General features: G+C 36.1%; 1 protein-coding gene across 2 annotated transcripts in view; it reads right to left on the bottom strand.

Annotated features, from left to right (window-relative positions):
- LOC106665949 (LIM/homeobox protein Awh) overlaps positions 1-11,313 on the bottom strand; it is an 80,147-nt gene extending 68,834 nt beyond the window's left edge. For both annotated transcript variants that reach the window (XM_014392778.2, XM_014392786.2), the window contains exon 1: positions 11,135-11,313. In XM_014392778.2, the coding sequence (XP_014248264.1) occupies positions 11,135-11,179 (45 nt within the window). In that variant the 5' untranslated portion in view covers positions 11,180-11,313. The remainder of the gene's footprint in view (positions 1-11,134) is intronic.
- Between the last annotated feature and the right edge of the window lie 7,039 nt (positions 11,314-18,352).

Genomic DNA, 18,352 nt, shown 5'->3' with positions numbered 1-18,352 from the left:
AGCCCAATTGGGTATTTAAAATGTTTGACTTTGTAACTTATAAACTCAATAAACCACCGGTGCTCGTTTTGGACTTCTGGGCCGCCTAAAGGTTCGCCCGTTGCACACTTCGTTTAAACTCAGTTAGTACTAAACCGAGTTCAATTTAAAATTTGCCGTTTTTAATTTTATGTGGGACCGAGTTCAAATGATGAACCTGGTTCAACATGAAACGGCCGCCGAAAGGCTCGCTTAGGACCCGTTGCACACTTGGCGTAAACACAGTTTGTATTAAACCGAGTTCAACTGAAAAATTGCCGTTTTTAACTTGGTTGGACCGAGTTCAAATGATGAACTTGGTTCAACTTCGAACGGTGCACTTAGGACTCGTTGCACGCTTGGTTTCAACTCAGTTTAGTACTAAACCGAGTTAAACTTAAAAATTGCCGTTTTTAATTTTATGTGGGACCGAGTTCAAATGATGAACCTGGTTCAACATGAAACGGCCGCCGAAAGGCTCGCTTAGGACCCGTTGCACACTTGGTTTAAACACAGTTTGTACTAAACCGAGTTCAACTTAAAAATTGCCGTTTTTAACTTTGTTGGGCCGAGTTCAAATGATGAACTTGGTTCAACTTCGAACGGCTGTCGAACAGTTCATTTAGGACCCGTTGCACGCTTGGTTTAAACTCAGTTTAGTACTAAACCGAGTTCAACTGTCAAAATTGCCGTTTTTTATTTTATATTGAAACGAGTTCAAATGATGAACCTGGTTTGACTCCGAACTGCCTCGAATGTGAATGAAACTTACTTCGGGGGTTGTAGAGTAAATGTAATTAATGTTCGAGGTATGTAATACTCTGCGCTATTTAAGAGATATTATTCCTCCTGTTCTGTACCTATAGCACACCGGTACTTCTCGTTCATCAAGAAACTTAAATATTTGGCCTGGTTTCAATAGTTGAATATCTTCTACGTATACGTTGTACATCCCAAAATACTTGTCACAGATTGTCAGTAGGTTTGGTGTAATCTGCACATGCCATGTTCGATTACACGAACGTTCTTCAGAGTTCTTCAGATGCCCATTCAGTCTAGTGTCTTGTCAGTGATCCTGTTAGGATTCGAAGTTTTTTCCAGCTTCCTTTCAAATTAAAAATTGCCATTTTTCATTTCACCTTAAACCAAGTTCAAATGATGAACCAGGTTCAACTTTGAACGTGGAATGTGGATTTTACTTAGTTCAGAGTTAATACTAGTTCATTTCATAATATAACTTATGTGCTGTTAAAGATTGACTTTTGGTCAACAAAAGATGAAAACGATTTGAATCAGGAAAATTGATCAACTTTTGACATGCAAATGAATGAATGTTCTTTCTTAGACATAGTTCTAATCTCCTTTTGTTTTTCCAATCAACAACATAATGCTATTTTTCTTGCATATTTATTTATACGCATCAGATCGCCTTATTTATTAAACCGCGAGGTTCGGTAGAACGGTTTTTTTTGTGAACCTGGTTCAAATTATGATCGAGGTTCCAGACCACTCAGCTTAAACCGAAATTGGTGCAATTTGGCCTTCAGTGTGCAAGGTTTTGAAAAAGTTCTTCTTCGTGGTTGAACGCTTGAATTCATTAATAATAGACAAACACTAAACACCCTTGGAAAAACATACTAACGTTACACGTTCATCATTTAAAAGAATAGAATCAATACAGTAGAGGAAGGTGTATCGTGTCGAAAGTACGGTACCGCTGAATAAATAATTTCATTTTAATAATTGATCAATTTTCACGATACAATTGATTGTTTTTCCAGCAGCTGTCGTACACAAGCTATTTCTCAACTATCGATACCAATTGTCTATCGTTTTACATTTTTTACTCCCACCCTTTTCATTTAGTACTATCTGTAAACTAAAAATATTAAAATGTAACAAAATGGTTGCTAACAAATATTTATCGCCATGCTTGTTATCGGCCGTTTTATCTCTGCTCATACTGCATACTTGGAACCATCTGTAGAATAAGGAAGTTAATGAACCAAAAAAACAGCTTTTTCCCTCCTGTTTATTTTTGATCATCGCCCCTGGATCAAATCTTCCAATTATGGGACACTTTGACTAACTCTCAGTCCATATCTTCACAATTTTCTACTCTTAGAAGCTTACCCGCTTGATCTGGCAAGAATTTAAATAAATACGTACTGATTTGAACGTTCTAAGAACTGATTTATTGTTCAATAACTGAAAAGAACTCTGAAATTTAAAAATTGCAATCCAATAAAGATCTTAGGTTCGAATCCTGGCATTCTCCTCGAAATTCTCTCGAAAAGCACTTCGCCTTCACGATATTGTTTTTCTAAAGGTTCTTTATTAAAAAGATTGACCCGAGGTAGTTGATAAAGTGAAGTCATGCAGGAGAGCTTAACATTCAACTACCATTTGGTGTCGCGGACCTGTGCTGTCAACAGCTAAGGATATTCAGCAACCATCGCATGGAGTTCCTAAATCCAAACCCATTCTCAGTTAGGGGAGGAGGCGATATTCCTCCATCAACCATTACATAAACTAAACCTATTTGAGGGTCGATGGGTGCTCAATATTCCGCCATTAATACATTCACGTTAATAAATACATTCACTACCCACGCTAGGGACATAAATCTACCAGTACTATACCCAATAAAACAGAGAAGTTTCTCCAAAACAGACCTCAGTTTTATCCGTTGGGCTCGGTTGCTGTCAACAACTAGGTCAATTCAGCACTCAATGCGTGCATTTCTAAGCACATTCGTACTCACGTTCATTCTTAAATACATTCACTGCTATTTACATATCATTCTTTTAAATAAGGTGGTGATATCTCCATGTTGGTCCATTACTCTTTCCACATATTCTACAACTAACCTAATTGAGGGTCGATGGGGTATTCGATATTCTGCCATGGACTCTCACATCACACATTCGCGCTGATAAATAAGTTCACTCACAACACAACCTTTTCACATAGTATACAGCCAACCTAATTGAGTGTCGATGGGGTACTCGATATTCTGCCATCGACTCTCTCACATCACACATTCACGCTGATAAATACATTCACTCACAACACAACTTTTTCACATATTAGACACCTAACCTAATCGAGGGTCGATGGGGTACTCGATATTCCGCCATCGACTCTCTCACATCACACTTTCAAGCTAATGCGTAAATTCACGCTAATAAATACATTCATTCTCAACAACTTTTTCACATATTGTACACCTAATTAGAGGGTCGATGGGGTTCTCGATATTCCGCCGTCGGTCCTCTCGGAATACACATACACGCTAATAAATACATTCACTAGAAGTCCCAGGTATCACGATTCTCATAGTGGGTGGTAATTATATAGAACAAAGGAGTTGCATACTTCAAATATGTGGGACCCATCGAGCAACCTTTCATGACCATAACGAATACATTTACGTCGTAAATTCTCTGAATAATTTTAAAGGTCGGGTACAAACATAGCGTCCTTGTGTAATAACAAAATGTTGAAAATTCTCTGAGATAAAAATTATCGGCCAGGTTGGCAATAAAACAAATCCGTGTAACAGCACAAATATGAGAAAGCCGTCTATTTATGGCTAAAATAAATTTAAAAAATGAGCAAGTCGATGTTTGCAAGATAGATGTTAAAGGAAGCAAAATGCACCACGGAACCGTTTTTTCTTTTTTTTTAATCTGTCGTTTATACGAATTATTAAAATAGAGGGCACGCGTTGACCGGCGAAGGATTTCTCTCCATAATTCCAGGAGTTCCAGCCGGAACGGGCCTGACTCGCCGGATCCAGCATAAAAGTTGAAATATGCAAAACAATATATTCACAGGTCGGAGGGAGTTGGCAAAGAGGCCGCCCTGGCTAGCTCTACTTGATCACCGGTATGTCCCATTGATATACGGCCAGCGGTGATATATTGGTCCGGTCCTGCAACCCTTCCCGATACCCTTCACCGTTTCGAACTCTTTCTCTTTTTTTTTTTTTTTTTTTTCTACCACGAAGAAAGATGATTTTTTAAGTCTTCATTCAGCATTATATTGAAATATCGCTGGAGGCACGCGATTTAACTCCACCGCCATTGTTAATGCTGGAATTATTACGGGCATAACTTGAATTCGGACATCTGGGAAATACCTGCCTATCCTATTTTTTATAAATTCATTTACAATTATTTAATTTACAACTGACTTTAACATCTATTTACTTTACATTCCGGGTAGTTAAGTCTTATAATTTGTAATACAGTTGTTCTATATCGGTTACGAAAAATTTATTATAAAAACACTTGCCTATAACAGTTTTTTGTTGAGTTTAAAATGGCAATACGATTAAATAAAAAATATTATAAACAATCAGCAATATCAAGTAGACATAATCAGGGGGCGTCGGTGGCCGCTATGTTTAGTCTTTAACACGGCGCTCATCACTGTAAAGTAAAGGTCCCGGGTTCGAATCCAGCGGCCCTGCATTCAAACCCGACATGCTTACAAATGGGCTTTTTTTTCAAAAACATCGGCACCCTGAGGGTTTATATGACCTCTGCTGTTGCGAAACCTCTTTAAAAAAAATCATTTGCTGATGAAAATTGTATTGGTTTTTCTCAAAAAAAGAACAATGAAATTAAGCAAATTGTGATTTTTAAATCAGAAACCATGAAATCTGTCAAAAAACATAAAATAGAAGGGCATACATTTATTTTCGGTAATAACATCAATACCGCTATAATAATCATTCAATAACTTAATAATTTAGGTGAGTGCTTCAAAAGGTTCCAGTTGAAAATTAAATGGAGGATGGAGATGCGAAGCTCTCAACTAAATTTTTATTTAATGCGATTTTGTCGAGCAGAAGACTTTTTTTTTAAAATCTGTTTGGTTGACTTCGTATAACAATTATGTTTATCTGTATTATAAACAGGTTCACACATTTCATACCGTATATTTTTAATAATCGTTAATTTTCTAATGATATTGTCCTACTTTACTTCTATAAACCAATATTGCCAAAAGATTTTCCAGCAATTTTCCCAATTGAAAAGTTCCTTTTGGCCTGTGTCTGAATTGAAGGGCATACATTTATTTTCGGTAATAACATCAATACCGCTATAATAATCATTCAATAAATTAATAATTTTGAGAAGTGCTTCAAAATGTTCTAGTTGAAAATTCAATGGAGAAATGCGAAACTATGAACTTAATTTTTATTTAATGCGATTTTGTCGAGCAGATTTTTTTTTAACCCTGTTTGGTTGACTTTGTATAACAAATATGTTTATCTCTATTGCAAACAGGTTCACACATTTTTTTTATAATCATTAATTTTTTAATGATATTGACTAAATTCAACTAAACTTTACTTCTGTAATACAATATTGCCAAGAAAAAGATTTTGCAGCAACTTTCTCAATTGGAAAATTTCCTTTTAATGGCCTGTGTCTGAATTGAAGGGCATACATTTATTTTCGGGAATAAAATCTATACCTTTATAATAATTCATCAGTAATAATTGTGACAAGTGCTTCAAAAGGTTCCAGTTGAAAATTAAATGGAGGATGGAGATGCGAAGCTATGAACTTAAAGCTTATCGTTTTTGGTCTGCCGTTTCAATGATGGGTCTGACAGACAGGCAAAGAGACGATAAGCCGACCGTGATCCGTAACGACAAAATTACAGGGTTTAACATCCCACAGACCGCAAAGAAAAAATTCTTCAGTCGAAATTAATAGCACATGGTTTATTGTTGGGGATTAAAGTGACCTAGGTCTTGTCCGTCTTGGACACCTAGGCCGGCAGCTATGGACTACTAGTGCCCAATGCATGCTGATTATAAGCTGAAAGTCTTCAGTCATTTCAAACTTACATTATTCCCATGTACTACACTATAAAAAGTATTTAATTAAATATGAATGAATGGAATGCCTTAACGGACCCGCTTACTAGATTCACACTGATAAATAATCAAAAAAAGAGACAAAAACTCTCTGGTAGTGCTCGAGAATACTTCTCGTAGCGGATGAGAGTATGTCAACATACTCGCTTTCTATAAAGAGCCACATGACACTTCCAAACTTTATTCACATTCGAGGCAAGTTCGCGGGCTTTGGCAACGCCTTAGTACTTATCCGAGTACGGCCTATTCTGAATCAGAAATTTTGAAAAGGTCATGCATTCATCAACTGAGAAAAGTTTGAGAAGTTTTTTTTAAGGGTTATAGAATTGGCGAGGGATGAAAAAGAAAATTCTGCTAAGTTTAGATATAGAGATGTTCTTTGACAGAAAAAGAATACCGATACCGAAAATATATTGTCAATGATAAAACTATGAAAAACCATTTTTGTTTACTATTGTAATTAATTTAATTTTTTTTGTATTCTTACATTACAGTAAAAATGTGTGGTGATTAGTGACCGTTAGTCGATAATTATTCAGATTCGTGAGATGCGGTCTGGTGTGATGTAGGTTTCAGAAAAACATTTTCTTTATCGTGCCAACGTTTCGATCTTTATTGAGATCATCTTCAGGGCTCAAAGTTTCTGCGTAAGTGTGCCATTCTTGCTTGGTGTGACACTCTCAACACGACACGCAAGAATGGCACACTTACGCAGAAAACAAACACTTTGAGCTCTGAAGATGATCTCAATAAAGATCGAAACGTTGGCACGATAAAGAAAATGTTTTTCTGAAACCTACATCACACCAGACCGCATCTCACGATATCTGAATAATCACAGTAAAACTCAATGCTACTAGAATTAAATTATTTGTTTTGCAAAAATTCAAGCATATTTAAATAAAAAACCTTTCTTTTGGATAAAAATATTCAAGTTATCTATTTGCAATTAATTCCTGTAAAAAATTTAGACTCCCGTTATACGCGGGGAATATTTACGAAGCATCACCGCGGTTATTTGAAAACACCACGGATTTTTCAGATTTCTAAGTATCTGCATACCAATCAGGCACAATCTGGACATGTACATATATCAGCAGGTTTGCCCATGATCGAAACAAACGAAACAAAATTATCAGGGGCTTAAAAAAAGATAAATTCCACAGTTAGAAGTACATTGTGATGAATCAGCCAAGTTCAAATTTTTAGTTTTCTCAAAGAATGTTGTTATATTAGGCTGCTTTATCTAGGTTTTGGAACTGCTGGACGTTTTGTTTTTGCCGAGAAAATTACACGAAAATCGTTGTTAGTTATTGGACTATAGAATTAAATAGGACATTGGCAATATCATTAGAAAATTAATTATTATTAAAAATAGACGGTATGAAACATGTGAACATGTTTAATATTAGGTCAGCGATGAGACAATTTTTGTTTGATTTTATGTGGTTGAAAAGAACCTTAAGTTTATTTAATCCGATTTTGTCGAGCAGAAGAGTTTTTTTAAAAAAACCCTGTTTGGTTGGCTTTGTATACTAATTATGTTTACCTTTATTATAAACAGGTTCACACGTTATAAACATTAATTTCTAATGATATTTTCCTACTTTACTTCTATAGTGCAATATCGCCAAGAAAAAAATTTTCCAGCAATTTTCTCAGTTGAAAAGTTCCTTTTGGCCTGTGTCGGGCTTGTGTTTTACAAAACAAACCAAAAAGGATTTTATTTCAAATTAAGCTTTCGGCTCGAGATAATTGGATTAAATAAAATTCAACTTGTATTCAACCACTCAAAATTGATCATAAATTGGATCGTAGATGAAGCCAGCCGAAACGGGTCTGACGGACCAAGATAGTAGCGAAAGGCAGACGAAAATGATCAAAAACGACCAAATTACAAAAAAAATTGTTAAGATCAATTCCGCTTCATTTCCTTTCTTTCCCATACGCCGGTGAACATTTGCTTTTTTGACTAGTATCTTTTTTTACCTTTTTTGAGTAATAAAAAATTAGCTAACGTATATGCATAATATGTAAACTAAGTTAAAAACTACCGACTGTGCTGTGCAAGATTTTTTTGACAAAAGTATCACGGATTTGTTTATAAAAGTAATAAAAGAAAATATGAAGATGGGTTTCGGCATTTTGCCATCTTCAGTGAGTGTCAGGCGAAACGGTCTGACAGGCCAACCTAGAGGGGTTAGACAAAATGATCAAAAACGACCAAATTATGTCAACAGTAGGTGATATATTTTATTAATTGAAAGTCTTCTCAGGTTTTTTATTTGAGTACGTTTCGATGCATCACCAAGTGAACTCTTCAGCCCTAAAAGCCTTGTGATGGTGATGAGGATACTAGGAAGCGGGGTCCGCAGGCACTGCAGCCTTCTGGTCTATTGTACCTTGTAGTTCCTTAGTTCAGTGCAATAGACTCAATCCTTCTCCTTAGAATATCAGGTCATTGACTGTCGCTGCTACAATTTGATTCCTTAAGTTTTTTCTATATGTTAGGTTAAATCTCCATTGAGCTGTTGCTTAGCATTCGAAGATGATATGGGTGGCTGTTTCCTCCTCCTCATTACGTAATCTGCAGATGGGATCATCGTTGTATTTCCCATGTTGTGTAGATGTTTTCTCAGATGCCAGTGACCGGTTAGCAGTCCTATCACTCCTCTAGCCATCTTCAACTGCAGCAGTGTGTTTGTTTGGTTGAGGGCTGTTTTAACAAAAGTTACTGTGTCTGCGCCGCTAGGGTTTATCTACTTCTCCTTTTGTTTTCTTTGGATTCATTCTTCGATGGAGGATTGTGTACGTGTTTTTGTTATCCCAAGTTTAGGTTCGCGGCCTATTTATGGTTTTGCAGATCTTCCTCTTCCAGTGTGTCTGCTTTTCGTTACCCAAAATTCCTCTGTGACTTGGCACCCAAGATATCATCAGGTTGTCGTGTTTCCCTAGGTTTTAGATATTTTGGATGCATACACTGACTAATTTTGATGTGATTTTTTTACTGTTGCTTTAATAGCTGGTTGGCTATCAGATCTTATGAGAATTTTTTTGCCAGTGTAACTTCTTTTAAAATTTTCCAGGGCACAAGCATTTCTGCTAGAAAAGCCAAGTGTACTTCCCGAATGAATTTGACTGCTTATACCTTTGGCCTGTACAAAAAATACCCGATCCGGTTCCTTCGTCTGTTTTCGAGCCATCTGTATATCATATCATTGTATCTGATGCTCTCTTATGTTCTTCCTCTCCTTTGCAGTCCGTTGGGATGTTGTAAAAAATGTTTCCGGGATCATATAGTCAGTCTCAAGAAAGGGTGTCTGATTTAGTTAATTATAATTGTATGCCCGAATTGTTTAGTTACTATCCAATTTGAATATTTTTGGACCCTAAATGAGCTATTCCTAGCCTCTCCTTGTATAAATGTTTCCAGTGGAGGTAGGTTTAGCAGAGTTTCTAGTGCACTTGGTCTCCTTGACCCTGTGATACATAGGTTTGCTAATCTTTATATTCTGTCTATTGATTGAGTAGCTACTTCTTGTTGAGCTTTGTTCCACCAGATTAATCACACCGAGTAGTTACGGTTCATTCTAAATTTTCTAATACACTGACAGGCAAAAAATTCCACCCAATTGATGTTTTTCATTTTCTCGATAAAAGAAAATTCTGCCATAATTTGTCTCATTGTTTTTATCAAAATATATTTGTTTATGCTGTTTTAAATTGGGAATATCAATTAGAGGTAAACAGACTTAATCCTTAAGCCAAAACTAGGATGAAGGAGTTTTTGATGTTGACTTTTTACGGAATTGAAAATGTTTATTCATTTTCATTAATGTGAAGCAATAAACTGTTAGTTTTAATTTTTGTTTTCTTAATTTCAATTTTATATTTAAAAATGCCACTTAGTGCTGAAGATGTTGCGTATGGTGTGGCACTTATTGATGATGGTTCTATCAGATATGCGGCTATTGCCAGGTCCTTACAAAACACTGCAAAATGCTGTTAGACGTTTTCTAGCAACTGGGTCCTAACATAAAAGGCTGACTGGACGCCCTAGGGTATGAGAACCACAGGATGTCGGTTTTTTGACTGAGAATTTTGCCAAACCGGTGAGGAAGAAGACCAGAATTGACCTGAGTTGCACGGATCCCATTTGCTCTGGAATACATCCATTGGACTTTGAACGAACGACTTCGAACTCCACAGATGAGCGTGAAAGAGTGTGAAGAAGGCGAAATGAAAGGTACGAAGCCTGTAATTTTCCTCGGAGCCAACCTTTTCAACGTAGCTCAGTGATGGTGAGGGTGGGAATTTGAATGAAGAGTCGCACAGAGTTGGTTGTGGAGGGTCTTTGACGGCCACTCGCTATGTGGATGAAATTTTGGAACATGACGCGTTGCCTATCCCCGAAATCAGCTACAAAATCCTATTCTAATGCACGACAATGCCCGTCCACATGTCGCTCGCATAGTACAAACGTACCTTGAACAGCATAACATCAGGGTCTTAGCCTGGCCAGCCCGTTTTCCAGACTTGAATCCCATCGAACATTTATGAAATAACCTCAAAAGACGAATAAGAGCATCACTTCCTGATACATTCTACGATCTTGAGAGGACTTTTCGAGAAGAATGAGCAAACCTCCAGCAAAGAGACATTTCCAGACTGGTAGAAAGTATGCTGAGGCGTCATCGAAATGTAATTGAGGCAAGAGGCAGATACGTGCTATTGAAATGTTAATTAAAAATCTACAACAAAATTAAAACAAATTTTATCTGTCCATTTTTTATGTTTTTTCCATTTTCCTTAGCAATTTACATTTTTGTTTACTTTTTTAGACAAAATCTCAATCATTAAACGTTGAAAACTTGAAACTTTGATTAATATATAAAAATATATAGAAATCCAGTTATATTACAAGTGGGCGGAATTTTTTGCCTGTCAGTGTAGTTGTACTTATGAAACCAATATCATTATAAAATTTAAATTTTTATCAAAATAAAATACAAAATACATACAAATCTACACAAGTTAACAATAAGACAAAAGCTTGTTTAAGGTATGTGATCAGTGGTCAGATACCGGATATGCGCGTTGATAATTTGATCAGAAAACATAAACATTGGACTTAATTCGGTTCTTATGGGAATGAGTAAGTTATGAAATGAAAAATTATGCGAGTGCAGATTAGTTATTGACAAAATAGTTAATTACCTTCATATCTAGCAATTGTAAAGGTGCCGTGGCTGAAACTAACATGAGTCGGCTTTGTCGGGTCTCGGTGACTGGGCACAGAACTAGGTTTCGACTCCTGGAAACCAGTCCGGAAGAGTGTAAAACCGGTGGAAAACGGGCAACACCATCCACGGGCGAGATGTGGGAAAAGACTGCTCCTCCTGGGCCACTTCCGAGAATCGGTATCCGCAGTGGGTCGGAGGGGCGCCGGGGGTCGGAGGCGTTCCTGGAGGCGCCTGGAGGGGATTCCGGGCCGCTCCATTGGACGGCGCCCGCTCCGCCTCGATCCACCGCGTCGAAAAAGGGGTTGCACGAGTAACGCCTCACCCTCCTCAGCAACCCGCACTACGTAAACAACCCTTGTTTGCACTGCACACTGATTTCAAACACCCTCCATTGTTACAGACTCTCGACGGTTCGAATCGGCTTCCGTTCTACAACAAAAAAGAGGAAAGAGCGACAATTACATTTACTAAACAACCACCCCGATCCAACTCACCCTTATGTTAGAAAATAGAAAAAACATTCTGTTTTTTGTTGTTTTATCTTGCTCATTTTATACAAATTATTTGTTGTAAAAATTGTTAAAATGTTGTTTATACACTGTCAAGCAAAAAATTCCACCCACTTGTTATATAACTTGATTTGTACATATTTTTATTTATTAATCAAAGTTTCAAGTTTTTCAACGTTTAATAATTGACACTTGTTCTAAAAAAGAAAAAAATGTAAATTGCTAAGAAAAATGAAAAAAATATATAAAAAACGGAAATTTTTTTAAAAATTTTGTTGTAAATTTTTAATTAACATTTCAATATTTCTTCCTCTTGCCGTAATTACATTTCGATGACGCCTCAGCATACTTTCTACCAGTCTGGAAATGTCTCTTTGCTGGAGGTTAGCCCACTCTTCACGAAGAGTCCTTTCAGGATCGTGGAGTGTATCAGGACGTGCTCTTATTCGTCTTTTGAGGTTATCCCTTGTTCCATGGGGTTCAAGTCTGGAGAACGGGCTGGCCAGGCTAAGACCCTGATGTTATGCTCTTCAAGGTACGTTTGTACTATGCGAGCGACATGTGGACGGGCATTATCGCGCATTAGAATAGGATTGTCGCCGATTTCATCGAGGACGCATGATGTTCCAAAATTTCATCCACATAGCGAGTGGCCGTCAAAGACCCTCCACGAATAACAACCACTGTGACTCTCCATAGAAATTCCCGCCCTCACCATCAGTGAGTACGTTGAAAAGGTTGGCTCTGGGAAAAATTTCAGGCTTCATATCTCGATCAAATCTACACTCATCTGTAGAAAGTACAGCAGACCAATCGTCCAAAGTCCAATGGCTGTGTTCCCGAGCAAATGCGAGCCGTGCTCTGGTCAATTCTGGTCTTCTTACGGGGCGAAAAGCCATCATACTGATTTAATCTTCTTCGAGCAGTGCGTTCAGAAATTTGGACAACTCGAACTTCCTGGAGCTGATGAATCGCTTGAGTAAGATGCGGGTTTCGCAAAGTTCTGTCAAAAAACGATCATCCTGTGGTTCTGTTACCCTAGGGCGTCCAGAACCGGGCCTTTTATGGTAGCACACAGTTGCTAGAAAATATCTATCGGGTCTCGCAGAGTTTCGTAGGGAACTCCGATGGCAATAGCCGCATACCAGATGGAACGTACATCATCAATAAGTGCCACACCATGCGCAACATCCTCAGTACTAAGTTGCATTTTTAAGTTTAAAAATTGAAATTAAGAAAACAAATATGAAAACTAAACAGTTTATTGTTTCAGAATTCAAATGAAATAAAATAAATGAAATAAACATTTTCAATTCCTTAAAAAGTAAACATCAAAAACACCTTTATCCTTGTTTTGGACTAGAGATTAAGCGCATTTACCTCCAATTGCTATTCCCAATTTAAAACATAGCATAAACAAATATTTGTCGGTAAAAACAATGAGACAAATTAAGTGCAGAATTTTCTTTTATCGAGAAAATGGAAAAAAAAATCAATTGGCTGGAATTTTTTGCCTGTCAGTGTATTTGCCAAGTGATGAGCTAAATCAGATCATCACATGCGAACTACTCAGAAATTAATTGATCATGATTAATTGAATTAATTGATAATATGATTAATTAATCATATTTGTAATTTTTAGGTTTTAGGGTTAATTTGGAATTAAAATAGGTTAATTTGAAGTTACAAAAGATTAAGTTAAAATGGAAAAAGGTTAAATTGTAGTTATAAAATATTAAGTTGAAATTATAATAGGTTAAATTAAAATTAAAAAGTGTGAATTTGAAAGTACGAAGGGTAATTGGGTGGGAAAATGGGTTAATTTGACTGATAAGGCTATTCCTCTTATCAATTTTATATGCTTTTGATATTGTTTAAGATTTGAAAATTTTTGATTTTTTTATATAAAAAATAATTGAGCTCTTAGATAATTGATTCGACATTTGTTAAAATATAAAATAATTGGTCTATAAAATAGAGTACAAATAGTTATTTTATATTTCTAAAAAATCTTCAATTATAGAAGAACTGTTTCTTTTTATAATTAATTTTAATTTCAGTGCAATTACGATCCAAATAATAATTCAGTTTTAAGAGAGCAATTATTTTATATTTAAAACTTTTTAAAACTATTTTATATTCAAAAATAGCAAATATTTACTTGACATACTTATATTTCATATCATCTCCTAAGTTGAACGTTAACATTGAAAAGGATAATTTCAAGTTAAAAAAGAGCCCACCCTTTTATATACATAAAAAAAAAAAAATCAAAATTCAGCAAACATGCAGGATTTTTATTTTTCAAGCCTGTATTACCGACCATCTCCTATGCTTTTTTAATGCTTTAAAGAAAGTGTTAATTTAAAGTTAATAAGGGTAAATTTGAAGTTACAAAATATTTAGTAGAAATTAAAAAAAGGTTAATTTGAAGTAAAAAACGGTTAATTTGGAATTAAAATAGGTATTAGAAATAAAACAAAAATATAATTATGTCAATATATTGAGGATTTTGAAGCGTAAAAAATAATGGACAATAAATCTTATTACCCTGATTGTTCAGTTGCCAATTCTCTCTGGTTTAGATCATCCTATCTGTTTTTTAATGTTTTTATTCGTACCCTGTACATTTACATAGTACAAATGTGATCACAATGTTTTTTTCACACTAACACTAAGGCCAGCGCAACAGCCCGCGGGCACATGCTACGAGAAACCAGTCTGTGCCGTTTCCAGCTGTAGTGTTAGGATGGAATGAATTTTGAGGTCGTTGTGGATAGTGGAGTTAGTGGCATAGTAAAGAGCTTTGACAATTGGTAGGACTTTTGATTGGAAGAATCGCGCTCGTGCTGTTTACTGCTGTCCTATCTGAGAACCAGCATACCCCACGACGATCTACTCAACCTAAGCGGACGGTACTGAAAGTTTGTTTTATAACACAAATCCTGTCGTTTTTTCATCTTTCGTAGGACACCCTGTAAATGATATAGAGAATGGCACCTAGAATGCTCCCTTGCGAACATTTGTATGGTCAATAAGTGCTTTCCTCGAAAGCCTTGATGGCTGGGTATTATTTTTTCCCCTCAATAACTGGTCTTTTAAGTAGTCTTTCGAATAATTTTGAAAACTGTGGCAGTAGATCAGGCCTGCATGATCTAAGCCTATGCTGTGGTTTATCAGGTTTAGATATCATGATGACCTCAGCGATCTTCCATGTTTATGGCATTTTTGGCACATATTTAAACCGAAGGCTGCATTGATGATTCTCGTCATCTGGACTGCTTTTCTTCTTTCTAGGCAACTCCTTGAGAATCTAATCAGTAATTAGATCTCATACAGGCGCTGTTTCGGAGTTGCTGAGATGATTTAGCTAACTATACTATGCAACTACTTTTATTTCAGGCGTTCGCAGGCCATATCAACATATCACAGCAGAGATCATATCGACCTCCAGGGGGTATTTTTGAAAAAAGGCCCATAAGATGGATAAAGGTGTCTGGAAACTGCGAGAATATTACTGGAATTTGAGTGGAGTCGGACAATAGTCAATAAAACGCAAATATCGGACCAAAATGAATAAAGAATATCAACTGGAACGATAGGATCTTCTTTCCCACACTATTATCAATCACAATCACTATCATTAATATTAATAAATCTAAGTTATAATACAGGGCATCCCATGGGTGTGAAGGTGCTGCTGCTGAAATAATAATCCAATTGTTTGGAAAATATTGTGGTCGAGGTTGTCTGCAGTCTCACCATTTCGCCAAAAGAGGCACATACCACTCAATTTAAAAAATTGCAGAAACCGGCCTGGCAGTTGAGAGATTTTGCATAACATTTTCGCTATTAAACAAACGTTGACGCTATTTTTAAGACTTTTTGCATAACGGAATTTGCCGCTAACGCTAGGTTTCATTGGTAACATTGCACAATATTTTTATTGTGCAATAGTATTGTATGACAACTTGATCCCAATTAATCACGCAATAATATTGACGACATATAAGCGTCAATGTTTTCGCTTGTGCGCAAGAAAAAATATTGTGCAATAAAAATTAAACTCGTTCAAATCTTTGTTCAATCATTGAGCAAACTTCAATACTAGCCCTAAACTGTCAAAAACATTGCGCAATTCGTAATATTGTGCAATATAATTTTAATTATACGTTAACCATATCGATACTCATTATAACTACGCTAAGTTTCCTGGTGAGATTGTAGTAGTTCAGTTTAAAAAATTATCTTACAAGCATATAAACAAAAGCACAGTGATCGGATTTTCTGAATTTCCTCTTAATTGGTGACGATCGTTTGACAAATGCTGAGGATCTGTTTTAATTGTGCTCTAACCTACAAAGAAAACAATGGACGAAAAGTGTCAAAAATTGTGAAAAAAACAAACAAGTTTTTAGATTAAATTAATAATTTTTTGACAAACTAAAATAATACAGTGCATTATTACCTTTATTGTGCAATAGTATTGTATGACAACTTGATCCCAATTTATCACGCAATAATATTGACGACATATAAAGCGGCCCATAGACGGTCAATATTATTGTACAATATAGATTGCACAAAAATTTGACGGTTGCCTCTTAACGTTCAATAATATTGTACAAAATTTTGTTTGTGCAATGAACTTGAATAGTTTGAAGGCGAAATTGAAGTTTGTGCAATATTTTGTGCACTTGTTGGTACTTCACAAACTGACTGATATTGCGCAATAATGCCAACAGACAGTGCAATATTTTCCAGGTTGTACAATATATTTTCAATTTTTCGTCAATCAAGCAACGTATTGCAAAAACTTTCAATATCGTCTACACACGATCAATTAAATTGCACAACCCAAAATATTGTGCAATAATATTGATCGTCTATGGGCCGCTAGAGTCAATGTTTTCGCTTGTTGGCAAGAAAAAATATTGCGCAATAAAAATTAAACTCGTTTAAATCTTTGTTCAATCATTGAGCAAACTTCAATACTAGCCCTAAACTGTCAAAAATATTGCGCAATTCGTAATATTGTGCAATATAATTTTAATTGCGCAATATAAGTAACGCAATGTAGTTAATTGATACTCATTATAACTACATCGAGACCGGTGTAGAATCGGAGACGATCAAGCTAATGATTTCATTGTTCAATCGACCATCCACGAGTAACGTCCACCTTGTAGTTGACGCCTAATCCTTATTAATCCAATTGAAAAAGTCGGAAAAAAAATGATACCCTTGTATAGCTTCATATTAACCTATTAACTATAATTACCTAACAACCTCAGGAGGTCATGTCTCGACCCTGGTCAATTATATTTACAAAAAACACTGGCCTAATAGCATGTAATTATCAATTACGATTCTTTACAATATTCACAACCAGAGTTATAAAGTTCAAAGTAATTGTTAGTTGAAAAGAAAAATCTTACAAACCAGAATTAATTTTCTTGTTAGAAATAAAACCTTCGGTAAATACAAAAATAAGAGTGTGGTTGTCTTAAGACAGATGTGATTTTTTTTAAATAATTCACAAGTTCCATAGGTTCATAATAATCCTAATTGCTTCCGAGATATGAATAAGTATGATAAATACTCGATTAGTACCATAATATTATAGTTTTATAATAATAGCTTTTGTACGTCACGCCCGTTGGAAGGTGCTGACGAAATCTTGCCCCAGGGCTTGTAGGGAGCGACGGGAGCCCGTCGTAGAGGAAATGCTGTTCTACGACTTTTGTTCTCTCGGTTGAGTTTAGTGAGTTAGTACTAATCCGGGATTGAGCTCGGGGGAAATCAATTGAGCCTCGGAACAGTAAAAGAGGCTAATTCCTTCAAATGGACACGCGACCCCCGGACGTGAAAGACGGAAAGTGGAATCACGCGCCGTGCCACGTGCCCCCACCGCAGGCTATTCCCGACTTCACTTGACTTCACCCCTATTTACATAATATATCTATCACAGTGTGAAAATAAAAAGGAACCGTTTGATACTCACCCCCATGTACGCTTTTACCCTAACGTGTGAAACATTTTACCAGATGGGTCTCAATTTCTCCTCCTCTCCGATTAACCTTCGCGCGTGTGAATTTGGCCGATCTTGATAAAGCTGAACACATCACGCATGGCTTAACGGAAATCGATTAATCCATCCGATCTGTATAGTTTTTAATATAACAGTTAGTGTTTTTTACTTAGCGTGATCTTCAACCACGGTGCCTTTGGCGTCCAATATGAAATTTCCTCGGTGGTTCTGGATTCGCATTGTACTTAAGTAAGAATAAATTTTAAAAAGTATTCAAAAGTGGCTGAATTCCTGAACTTTTCAGTTTATTCAGGTACGTAGCCTATGGAACCGTACCATCTTCGAATCGATCCTTGATGTCGATATGTCTGAGGTCTGAGGTATGGCTTAACCTTTATTTTATTTCTTAACTTTTCCTAAGGGGAACACTCAATTGAGCAAATTTTGATACAGCGTAGTAATCGTGTGAGTTTAGGACGGGAGTGTTTTTATCCCATGTATTTGCAACACTGATTTTTTTAGCGCCAATCTGAAATTTCCATCTTGGAATCTTCTATCTTTTTTTTTAGAAGATTCTAAATTTTCGTATATAGTTTATAATTTAACTCTTTCTTTCTCAAAGTTGATTCAGTTCAATGTAAATTTTAGCAAT

The sequence above is a fragment of the Cimex lectularius genome, unplaced genomic scaffold (assembly GCF_000648675.2).
Source record: "Cimex lectularius strain Harlan isolate CLEC.00 unplaced genomic scaffold, Clec_2.1 scaffold23, whole genome shotgun sequence".
NCBI lineage: Eukaryota > Metazoa > Arthropoda > Insecta > Hemiptera > Cimicidae > Cimex > Cimex lectularius.
This window is presented reverse-complemented; position numbering and strand designations above follow the sequence as displayed.